Below are 10,825 nucleotides of genomic sequence, written 5' to 3' on the forward strand. Positions count from 1 at the left end.
CAACCCAACAAATAACTAGCAAGACCCCATGGGCCCGTCTGCACAAGGGCAATGAAAGCTGAGGCTGTCACACTCCATGCCAGCCTCCTCGAATCAAGCGGGTATTTTTGTTTACGTTTTCATTTGTCAGTATGATTGCGAGCCTGATCGGTTCATCACCAAACAGCTAATGCACCTTGATTACAAGGGTTTTCGGACCTTCAAAAGATGTCAGATTACTCCCTAATCCCACCCCCTATCGTTTCTTTTCCCTTGGCGTCACTTTAGATCGGAGAAACATTCAAGGCCGCAGTGCCAGGCCTCCTACCCTGTGTATCAATGGACTACCTATCGGATATTGGGCTCTGGGGTCGTTGCAACCAAGAGGTCAGGTCTTGATATTATTCACCTAACCGGCAATAGCAATGATCTTGCACAAGCGCGGATGAGGCCATAAGTGCACCCACACGTCCAGTCGCATCAGAAACTCCAAATTTGCCCTTACTTGATCTGCAACGTGACCATCATCTAGACTCTCGCGTTGTGAAGTGACCATAATCTCCGTTGTATTTCCCAACAAGTGTTCGCCTGCCCGGCTCACTTGGTGACCCTAGATGTCTTTGTTAGCTAATGGCAAAACTATATGGAAGGTATCTAGGCAAGGAATGACTCACAGCAGTTTACCATGAGAGATGCGACATTGAATATTAGTTCCACCTCACAATAAAGTTTCTTCGCTCTTGAATTGTAATCTAGTGGTTTATCAAACTCGATTTTGCAGATGAAGTTGTCTGGTTGAAATGCCACGTTGGTTAGCATTGAATTATTTCCAGCATTGCAACCCACTAGGTCTTAGACATGGACATGGATATATCTTACCATAACTGGGAAACCGCTGGCCTCTTGAGTCTTCTGAGACTATGAGCGTAATGTGCGGCTTTTCATTATTTTCGCGGAACTGTTCCAAGAAACAGGTATACCTGACAGGCTCCTCGAGAATTTTGTCACCCTGAAGCTCCGGTCAGTATGTGTGAGCAGAGAAGAGAGATCAAGAGAGCGTCAAAAATTCACCGTGCCAAGCACACTTAGACTACTCTTCACTTACCTTTTGGATTAACCACTTGACTTCTTCTTTGTATTTAATACCGCCTATTTCCTTCACATGGTTACCTTGGTTGGCTAAAAAATGCGTCAGATAAAACTTTTTGTACGGTTTGTACTCTAATATGCCGTAGTTGCCGTTGCACTTCTGCGTGCGAAAGATGGTGTACAGCCTGTTCTTCAGCAGGCCTTTGCATACACACAACTGCGGTTCATCAATTATGCGCACTTCTGGCGCTGGGCCAAGGGTGTCGTCTTGTTGAGAAAGGTACTCGGAGATCCTCTGCGTGATGTACTCGGATCGGCCGAGACCTCCGGACATCAGTATGACCGAAACGTCGTCTGTGGCATTGTTTGGTGACCTGGAGCCACCGTGGCTATTACCGCGATACCGCAACTCGTCTCGCGCTCGCTGAATCAGCTTCTGCAAGCCCGGCATAGTTTCAGGCCGACCTTTTCGGATGAAGTGACGATCTTGGATGACCGTGTCAAAGATCTTGGCCAGCTCGCTCCTGTGAAGGCCGCCCCTGGTTAGTTTTTGAGCCGGGAACCAGAAAAGCAATTTGGAGAAGTGCCAGCGGGCATCACCAACCACTTGAATTTCATCGACTGATTGACTACCCCGTAAACTTGTGCGTCCTGAGGCATATCGTTGGCACAAGATTCAGGTAGTGGCACCGTGAAGAAATGGTCGCTTCTGGCCTTGTCCAGGTTCAACAACCCCTTGAAGTTTTGGAACTCAGGCGAATCCCGCATCTGTCGAGCCATATCTTTAACGTTCCACTCTTTCTGTATCTTCGCTTCCTCGTGAAGATATCTCAGCTTTTTCACGGTCAGGTCCTCGAAGCCGCGATCGATATGAGTGGCGCCCAAGTCTTCTCCCATCGGGGCGCTCAATGGGTCCATTTCAAATTGTTTGCCCCTCGACTGTTCCATCTTTAGTAGGCAGAGATCCTAGATGACGGAGTCTGTCAGAAGAGTCTTAAACAATCCGAAAAGAATATCCCGAGAAGTAGGGGTTAGCTACTGACCGTGGTGCCACCACCGGCGTCGACTATCAAGATGGTTTTTCCGCTCTGCACGTCCCCGTGATGTTAGCTCATTACTTTCTCATGGCCTAATTATGGGACGACTGACCTGTACTAAATCTTCATGCGTTGCAAGAGCATACGCTGCGGCAGCCTCGGGTTCTGTCATTCCGATTTTGACAACGCGCCTCTCACCTTCGAATCTCGCTTCTTTGGCAACCATCTTTAGGCTGTCGGCAACCATTCCCAAAGTCTCATTGGGTCGGTTCCAAGTGGCCGGCACGCTGAATAAAAACTCGATTTGCGCATGGTTCCAGTCCAATCCATTCCTCTGCAACATAGGGGAGAGGACTGACTCTATAGACGCGTACAGTTCGGCAAGGAAGATTCTGTAAAGAACATGGGTCTCAGTGTCATCAGAAGACCTTGGCCAGGGGGGTCTAGCGTCACGGTCCTCGGATGAGAGGTTGGCGGGGAAGTCCTTTTTGAACCACTTGTAGAACTTCAAGTCTGGGTTTTTTTCGTCTTCCTTGCGAGGGAAACCAACAAATTGAGGTGCCTCTTGCATGATGTCGTGGCCCTTCTCGTAACCCAACAAGGTGGGCACATAGTCTGCCTCATCCTCTTTACCGCCCATTTTTGGCCAGTTTTGAATTGCATTGATGACGCCAAAATCCTCATCCTGTCTGATAGTGTAGGCAACTTTGGTGTCTGTTGAAGTGGCACCACAGTCCTATGAATTAGCACTGGCTTGTGGTGATGATGAGAAGTGGGATGTAGTATTACGCACAGCACATTCCGACATCTATGCCAATAATGACATCGGGAGCACGGTTCCTGTGTACACGCCGCGGCCAAAGGATTCGTTCCATCATTCGGTCTGGATCTGCGCCTCTGCTACGACTGTGGATATTTCAAAAGGAAGCTGATAAAATTCAAAAGACAGTGGACTGATAGATTCCCATCCGCCTTTGTGGGCTAGACTGTCTGCTTAGTGTTTTAATAGAGGTGCACGCGTATTGAGAGCTCTCCCTGCACAGCATTTAGGCACAGATATTATTTAATTACACCCAGGGGTCGGTAATTTATTGCATATCGCAAGAGCCAGGGGGGGGTATGTGCAAATCCGGCAGAATGAGGAAATGGTAACTTGACAGGGGGCATGCATCCTGGAACCAGAGGGTGCAACAGGAGTGAATGTGGGTACTCGATTGCTCATCGGGTCAATCAGGTTTACTGATAATATCATAAGATAGCTTGGAGCCGCATAATCGTTGAGTTGAGGATTGGCCACAGCAAATTAGTGAGGGGTGTTGAGAGACGGCGGAAATGTTACTCAAGTTGATAATGCTCCTACCGGGAGATGGTGTCAATGACAGAGGGACAGGTGAAAAGAAAAAAGTGGAAAAATGATACCTACTCCTGTATACAGGTGGGGGCAAGATGCATCCATCCACCCCCCATCTAGCCCATATCAGCTGCTTGGCATGTATATGTAGGTACCCTAGCAGCCGTGGTTTTTTTTTTTTTTTTTGCAATCATGCAAGGACGGTGAATGGCTAGCCTGATCATCATGGCTTTGCTTTGCTCATGAAAGGGTAGTCTTGGATCCCCCTGAATCTCGTGCTCTTCTGGCATCTCTGCTTTGTTGTTTCTTTTCCGCATACCTTGCTTTCGTCGTCGAAATCCTATCTTTACAACAAAACTCCGAGTACATAGCGGCAGAATGACGACGGCATCGCCATCATGCATCTATTTTCTTACATTTTATTCTCAATCAAGTACTATTTCTGCTATCACGGTATCGGACCATGCCAATTCAGTTAGTACAACATGGGGTGCAATAAATGGCCGGTTGACATTGAACGCCGTTGCACCATCAACTCCCATAATGACGTTGAACGCCGGTACACCTCCAACTCCCATACCGACGACGACGACAGTAACGCCATCGTGCAGCGTTTTTTTGCAATTGGATTATGTTTCGACATCTAGCATTGCTAATCGCACGTTGAATATTCCAGCTATCGGCGGCTCTGTCACTACATTCATTGCGGACTGGACTGATATATTACGTGGCACGGTTGTATTTGACATTGTTCTACCATCGACTCCATCATTGACTTCTTCATCATCAACTGCCACGTCAAATGCTTCTTCAAACTCCAAGTTGGCACTTGGATCATCCTCTGCATCATCAACATCTTCCGGTGTTCCTACCGGAGACTCCAACTGCACCGGTCCCAGCAATCCAGGACTAGCAACGGGCCCGGCGGTCGGCCTGGCTTTCGGGTGTCTCTTTGCCGGCGCCCTTCTTGCTCTGACGCTAGGTTTATTCTGCTTCAGACGACGCGCGCGAGGTCAGCCTGGCAGCCGAAGCCAGGGTGGCGTTGGCGTCATACCTTTAGCACCATCGTCATCCAATAGCTTGACGCGTGTTTTGGAAAAGCTCCCAGCGCCCATCACACATACCCAGTTCGAGCAAGAAGCTTTGCAGTGGAATATCAGCATCAAAAACTACCTCGAAAACCATGCGGATCTCGTCAATGATCTGAGAGGGTCTGGCAGCCAAACCTTTCTCGCGGCCGAGCAGCTGAATGTACTGGCTGGATACAACGCGCCCTGGCACCGCCTGTTACGCGACAAAACAAGCCGTTACAATGGATTGCGTATGTTGATTGCCCGTATTATCGCCAATGGAGTTAATCCCGAGACCGCTGCCGAGACAAGCCTGCTTCCAAAGAACGTCTTACGGACATACCAAGACATCGTGGCTGGGGGGAAGCAAAATCGTAAGTTTTATGCTGCTGCGTTTAGATCTTGAGCGTTTTCCCGTTCTCCTCGAGTATGCCTACTAAAACTAGTCTACTATTGATCTAGACAACGTGCCACTTATGCAGAATATCTGGCGTGCCATGACGATGAACCTGATATCGACGACATATAAGACATCCACCGATGCCTCGTTAGCGACCAGCCCCCTGTTCTCATCCATCCAGGAGACAGCAAAGACAATCCACGACGCTCTCGGTCCGCTACTTCTGCGTCGTTCCGAGCCCGAAGCAGTCAGTGAGGCCAACTCGCTGGTGGATGTTATCGCCAAGGGCACCCTGTTGGGATTGCGCATGTTTGAGCAGAGCAACCCCACGAGCTTCTTTTGGCAACCCAGTGGCGAGCTGCGTGATCGGTCCTCCGAGAAAATGTTGATTGTGTTTCCCGGTATCAAACAGCGGAGGATGCAACCGGGGTCAAAAGAGCTGAAGCACGAGTCTGTCATTGTCCAGCCCGTACGTGCCTAATGCTTCTCTTGTCACTACTGACTTTGCAACAAGTCCACATTTTGCCTCTCTGAATCATTATTTTGTACGGATCATTCGATGGACCTCATAATTCGTAATTTAGTCTCTGTTGTAAATAACCAACACGCAGAAGATTTTCCCTATTTTGATGCATACTTTCCTCTCCACCTGCACAAGTCATCTGTCTCCTATCTTCTCATAAAACTTAAATACAGAGTCACTTACTGAAAAAGAAAGGCAAAGTGTGAATTGGAGTCTGTGTGATATACATGGAGAAAAAAGGGAGAAACAAGAGAAGAGTGAATAGACAGCGTATATAAAATCTGATCTACCGACTATGAATTAAGGGTAACTGTTCTGATCTCGCCCGAGGGAAAACAAATTATTATTTCTTCCCCGCGCCTTTCCATATTCAACACATCACACAATCTTGGCATCTCATTCCACCACAAGAAACCTTGTCTGCAATTCTTACAGAGTCTGAGTGGGATTGAGGAACAAGTTTCCGCTATTAAGCCCCAGCATTTGCATAAAGCCCATAACGCCAACGAGGCCGGCATGCGCGGCACTCAGCTCCCTCTCGAGACTTGCCATTTTTTTGCTGTTCTTTATGACTTTTGTGATTTTAGGAGGCGCGCCGCCGTTGCCGCTGTCGGGCATCTTGTGTTCTAGGTACGAGTTGAAGTCGAGTAGGGCCTGCGACGCGTCGCGCCGCACCTCTTGGATCCAGGTGGTGTGGTACTGGGAGCAGCTCTTGAGCTTCTCCTCAACGTCTTCCTGCAGCCGGGAGACGTAGTGGAGGTCGCGGCGGACATTGCCACAGAGGTTGACCAGAACCTTTGCGGGTATTAGCGTGCTTGCGCGCTGGCCGGATCTCTCCTGAGAAGAGACGGCGTGTGAGAATGTCTCGATAAAGGGGAAGCGGCTGGCCACTGGTTGCATTGCGGTGGATGGCATTTTCTTAGCGGCAGGTCGGGAAAGGGAGAGGCGAGAACTTGTTTGCTGGACAGGACGACAAGGCAACACTAACAGTGGTCTCTTTTCAAGCCATGGAATGTCGAGGGGTCCAGTTGTGTGACGTTTCTGTGCATAATAAACCACTCAGCGGGCGGACAGCTAGGGGGAGGACAAACATGTACGTCTCAGGCATCGGTTGGTGGAATTACAGTTCATGCAAGCACTTTGCCAGATGTACTCATAAGTACCGAGGTCATGAGTACTTGTGGGGCTTAACAACCTGCCTATCTAAGAGACCATCAGCTTCAAGAATGCTGACATGTATTTGGTTTCTCAACGGCGTTCAAGGACTTGAAAATAACAAGGCAACCACGGAGATTTGGGGGCACAACGGGGTCTCCGGCGCGCCTCTAAGCCAAGAACGCCACAATGTTTCGTTCGTGGTAGGTGTGCCCGTAAAACCCAATCCAGCCGCGCCGCTAGTACTATTTCAGGCATTGTTGACCCAGGCTCAGCCTTGTCAAGACGGTGCCTTGAGACATTCGTCTCGTCTAGCAGTTACTTACATGGGCTTGGCACGGGAAGACAACCTGTGTAACCACGGTGGAGTCAAGTGTGATATGCGCCCACAACCCAAATCAGCCTTCAAAATCCTTCGGATAAAGCACCACGCAGCCATGCCGGCCTATCTCATTGGCTTTGACCGCATGGAAAAGCGTGCAAGAGGGTTGTACAAGGCTCCAGGATGCAGCTGACCTGACCTAACGGTACCCTCCAACAGATAAGCCTTGTCACCAAGATCAGTCCAGAGGGGTACTTTGGGTGGGTTTAAATAAACAAGGCTCGGATGCATCCTCGGTGACCCCGCAGTCGTCCACCCTCGTATTGGAATTACCGTGCCGTATTTCATGCTGAGCGGCAACATTGACAAGGTGAAGAAAAAAGGTAAGTAACGCACACCTAGTGAGTGAATTCGAGGAAAAGGGATTGGTAAGGAAATGATATTGTCGTACTTTTGTACCGATGCTGGGTTCAAGGGAGATAGGTGGTGGGTCCTAATTTCGGCTGGTGTGTGCCGGCAGGATAGGTGAGAACGGAAACGCAGCCTGATGGGGACGACGATTCGTAGATGGAGATTCAAAGGGAACCTGAGTCAGAATGGCTTGTGGATTGCATGTGCAAGGTCGGCAGAGTGTCAGAAGGAGAAAGCCAGTTGAGACTAAAGCTGATATACTTACTGGGCAAGCCCCTCCAGATCACACGGGGAGGGACGCATCATGTAACGTGAGGAGTTGACAACACGGAGACAACATCAAACACCAAACATCAACATGAGCTCGATACAAGAATTAGCAAGCAACGATATTCCGGTCGCCTTTCAGGGGCCAGGCGAAGATTGGTAAGATTCTGTTTCCCAGTGGCTCACGGGTTACATCTTTCAGCATTTGTTAATTCGCTACCAGGCCCATCATTGCAGTAATGGGCGTAACGGGGGCCGGGAAGAGCACCTTCATATCCGAGCTTGTCAACAACAAAAATGTTATCATAGGCCACACCCTCAAGTCTGGTATGTAGCGCAGAGCCATGTAGTTGTTTCTTTCTTCTCTTGTCCCTTTTTTTTTTTTTTTTTTTTGGTGTTGGTTGTTTGGCGTGCACACTCTGACTCTGGGCTATCGTGCGACAGAAACGAAGCTTACAGCCTCCTACTGCTTGGATCATGAAATCCACGGTCGGATCGAGCTACTCGACACGCCGGGATTCGACGACACGTTTTTCGCCGATACGGAGGTGCTGCGTGAGATTGCAGCCCGCATGTCCAAAATGTACGAGGACGGCAAGAAGCTTGCGGGCATCATATACCTGCATCGCATATCCGACAACCGCATGACGGGCTCGGCTCTCCGGAACCTGCGCATGTTTAAGGAACTCTGCGGCGAGAATGCGTACAGGCACGTTGTGCTGGCTACGAGCATGTGGTCCAAGGAGGACTTTGGCGTGGCAAAACGGCGGGAGCACGAGTTGATTGGTGATGGTGGCTTCTGGGCCGAGATGGCCACGAGGGGGAGCCCAGTCCGGCGATGGAATAGCCGCAATTCGGCTCTGGAGATTATCGACTTGCTCATGTCGGAGAAGCGGGAACACGGTCCTGCCACGTTGCAGATCCAGCGCGAGCTTGTCGATGAACAGAAGCATTTGGAGCGCACTGCGGCAGGTCAAGAGGTGGACCGCGAGCTGAACAAGCTTCGCGACAGGTTTGAAAAGAAACTGCAGAGTTTGCGAGATGAGAACAGGGTCGCCATGGACGAACAAGACCTCGAGTGGCTGAAGGCCCTGCACGAGCAAAAGAAAGAGATCGAAAAGCAGCAACGCCTCATCGAGGATGGGCAAAAGGCCATGCAAGTGACCGTCGCGCAGCTGCATGAAGAGAACAGGGAAAAGTACAGCCGGGAGATTTCGCGGCTCAAGGACGAGTTGGAAAGGGTGAAGCTGGCCACGGAGACAAAGGAGGCAGAAATTGAAGCAAACACAAACAAGTATGAAAGGCTACTAAAGGAACTGGGCGGCAAGACAGAATCGGTACAGAACGACGAGGATCAAAAGGAGCTGCGAGACACTGAAGAGAAAAAAAAGAAACTTTTGGAGGAACTTGAGAAGAAGAAAAAGGAGCAGAGCAAGCTGGCCGCGTGGCTGTTGTTACTCGGCCATATGATTGTAACAGCTACAGGTATAGCAGTGCAAATTGTCGCTTAGATTGCCAATCCGACACCTCATGTACTAAGGCAAATAAGTAAGACGTACCTAGCTGAGTCAATATTACCTTTCGTTGCCGCTTTCTGCCAAGTTAATTTTGTCTCATAGAAAATTCAGATCCAACGGTACTTGGAGAAATACTGGAGAGAATCAAAATGTAGCCAGCTCGCAGCCTTGCCTCTATCTGCCCTTCGATTCGCGCCAGGGTCTGCCGCAACTCGGCAGTCAAACTGTAGCTTGACGAAGTCCCTGGGCTCGGTTACACGGAGACCTTCGACCAAGCCTGGAGATGCTCATCCTTACATCCATCCGTGCTCGTGTTTGTCAGCCCAGTATCCGATTTGTGTGTCCGACGTAGATTCTGCCCGGTATATCATTGGTTATGCAGTTCTTGAATTAGCTTCACAAACAGATCAACCTGCTCGTGCGTTTGCCCTTACTTTAGGATGCCTAAGGTAGTTTCGGCTTAGACTACAGGCCGTGCCGGGCCCTCAACTTGTGCGATCCCAGTAAGTCATAGTAAGGCCGGCGATTTAGGTTGAACGTCGTGAAGATGCCTGTTTGTCGTTGCAGATGGATCTGACAATGAAATGCAGCAGGGACCGCACCACTGCAGATGCGCCTTGGTTATCCGGCGCTGGGCGATGAGCGTCTAGCAGCAGTCTCCTGGCTCGATCCCTACGCCTCGATCTCATTGTTCGAAGCGGGCCTTGACGGTATTGAACAGGGTTTCTTGCACGTCTGCGTCAGTCCGGGCTGGACGGTATGATTGCACACTAAACAGGAGCTGAAGAGGCCAGCGAGCCCGATGCCACCGACGGCGAAGCCAGCAGGGCCCCTTGCAGTGTGTGTAGTGATAGACCGAGCTGTGTCGAGATAAGCTCCAGTGGGGTGCCACCCCCTAGCCTAGGCAGTTAGCGAGGTTGCTGGTGGACGGCTATTGGGGCGCTTCGCAAGGCGTCTTCGAGGCGGGATCCGCGCCGAGCAACCACGTGCGCCGCTCTGGCAGGGGCTGCCTCGCCCATGAATGCATGCTGACTGGCGGCTCCTGACATGACTGCGCCAATGCGTGAGCTCGGCAGTGTTGTCCACAAGCATGAGAAGCGAAGGTATTTCGAGACTAACGAGCCCCAGCTGTTAGCTGAGCGTCGCATAGACGCCAGTCATTCTCACGCCATCTGAGCCAAATACGAGCACACAGAACGCCACTCAACTGTGCCAAGCAAGTCAGGATGGGCTCGCAGAGCAGTTGGACAACCACATGTTTATTGAAATGAACGAAATTAACGTTTCGTGTAGACGGTTCGATTGCCCCGAGAGGCCTAGCGCTTTGATGCAGTGTGCACAACCAGTGAAGATAGATGACTCCAGTCTTCTTGTCACGGTTTTAAGACGAACCCTGACTGTTCGAGCCAGGCCAGTGTTCAACCTGACCTAGTAAAACCCAAGAATTCGGAGGATCATCCTGAGGGTGATGATTGCAGCCGAGAGCCCAACGTGAGGACCAGCTTCTTCCCGTCTGGCGGCAGCCTGAGAGAGGTGAACATGTTCCGGGGTTTCTTGATATGGTGTCGACGGGCTTTGAAGCGGCGTCATTCCCGGCGTTCCTAAGTGTGCTCCAGCAATTGGCTAGTCACAAGTCATCTGCATCAATGGCTGTGCGTGTATTGGACCCGGAAGAAGCAATAGCCACCCACAAAACATAGCCCA

The 10,825-nt window shown here is 50.3% G+C and overlaps 4 protein-coding genes across 4 annotated transcripts; 2 read left to right on the top strand and 2 right to left on the bottom strand.

The window, feature by feature from the left end:
• Nucleotides 1–1,069: 1,069 nt before the first annotated feature.
• EsH8_XII_000013 (Hsp70 family protein) lies at nt 1,070–2,745 on the bottom strand (the record flags this gene model as incomplete). The annotated part of the gene is made up of 4 exons (XM_083273776.1): nt 1,070–1,592; nt 1,673–2,034; nt 2,112–2,156; nt 2,218–2,745. The coding sequence occupies 4 exons, from the start codon at nt 2,743–2,745 to the stop codon at nt 1,070–1,072; spliced, it is 1,458 nt and encodes a 485-aa protein (XP_083120390.1).
• Nucleotides 2,746–3,941: 1,196 nt separating this feature from the next.
• EsH8_XII_000014 (uncharacterized protein) lies at nt 3,942–5,407 on the top strand (the record flags this gene model as incomplete). The annotated part of the gene is made up of 3 exons (XM_083273777.1): nt 3,942–4,068; nt 4,565–4,900; nt 4,989–5,407. 3 exons carry the CDS (start codon nt 3,942–3,944, stop codon nt 5,405–5,407), a joined length of 882 nt encoding a protein of 293 aa, XP_083120391.1.
• Nucleotides 5,408–5,878: 471 nt separating this feature from the next.
• On the bottom strand, nt 5,879–6,349 carry EsH8_XII_000015 (uncharacterized protein; the record flags this gene model as incomplete). The annotated part of the gene is made up of 1 exon (XM_083273778.1): nt 5,879–6,349. The coding sequence occupies one exon, from the start codon at nt 6,347–6,349 to the stop codon at nt 5,879–5,881; it is 471 nt and encodes a 156-aa protein (XP_083120392.1).
• Nucleotides 6,350–7,695: 1,346 nt separating this feature from the next.
• Nucleotides 7,696–9,115, top strand: EsH8_XII_000016 (GTPase domain-containing protein; the record flags this gene model as incomplete). Its single annotated transcript, XM_083273779.1, has 3 exons — nt 7,696–7,763; nt 7,828–7,931; nt 8,049–9,115. 3 exons carry the CDS (start codon nt 7,696–7,698, stop codon nt 9,113–9,115), a joined length of 1,239 nt encoding a protein of 412 aa, XP_083120393.1.
• Nucleotides 9,116–10,825: the final 1,710 nt, after the last annotated feature.

The sequence above is a fragment of the Colletotrichum jinshuiense genome, chromosome 12 (assembly GCF_051148585.1).
Source record: "Colletotrichum jinshuiense chromosome 12, complete sequence".
NCBI lineage: Eukaryota > Fungi > Ascomycota > Sordariomycetes > Glomerellales > Glomerellaceae > Colletotrichum > Colletotrichum jinshuiense.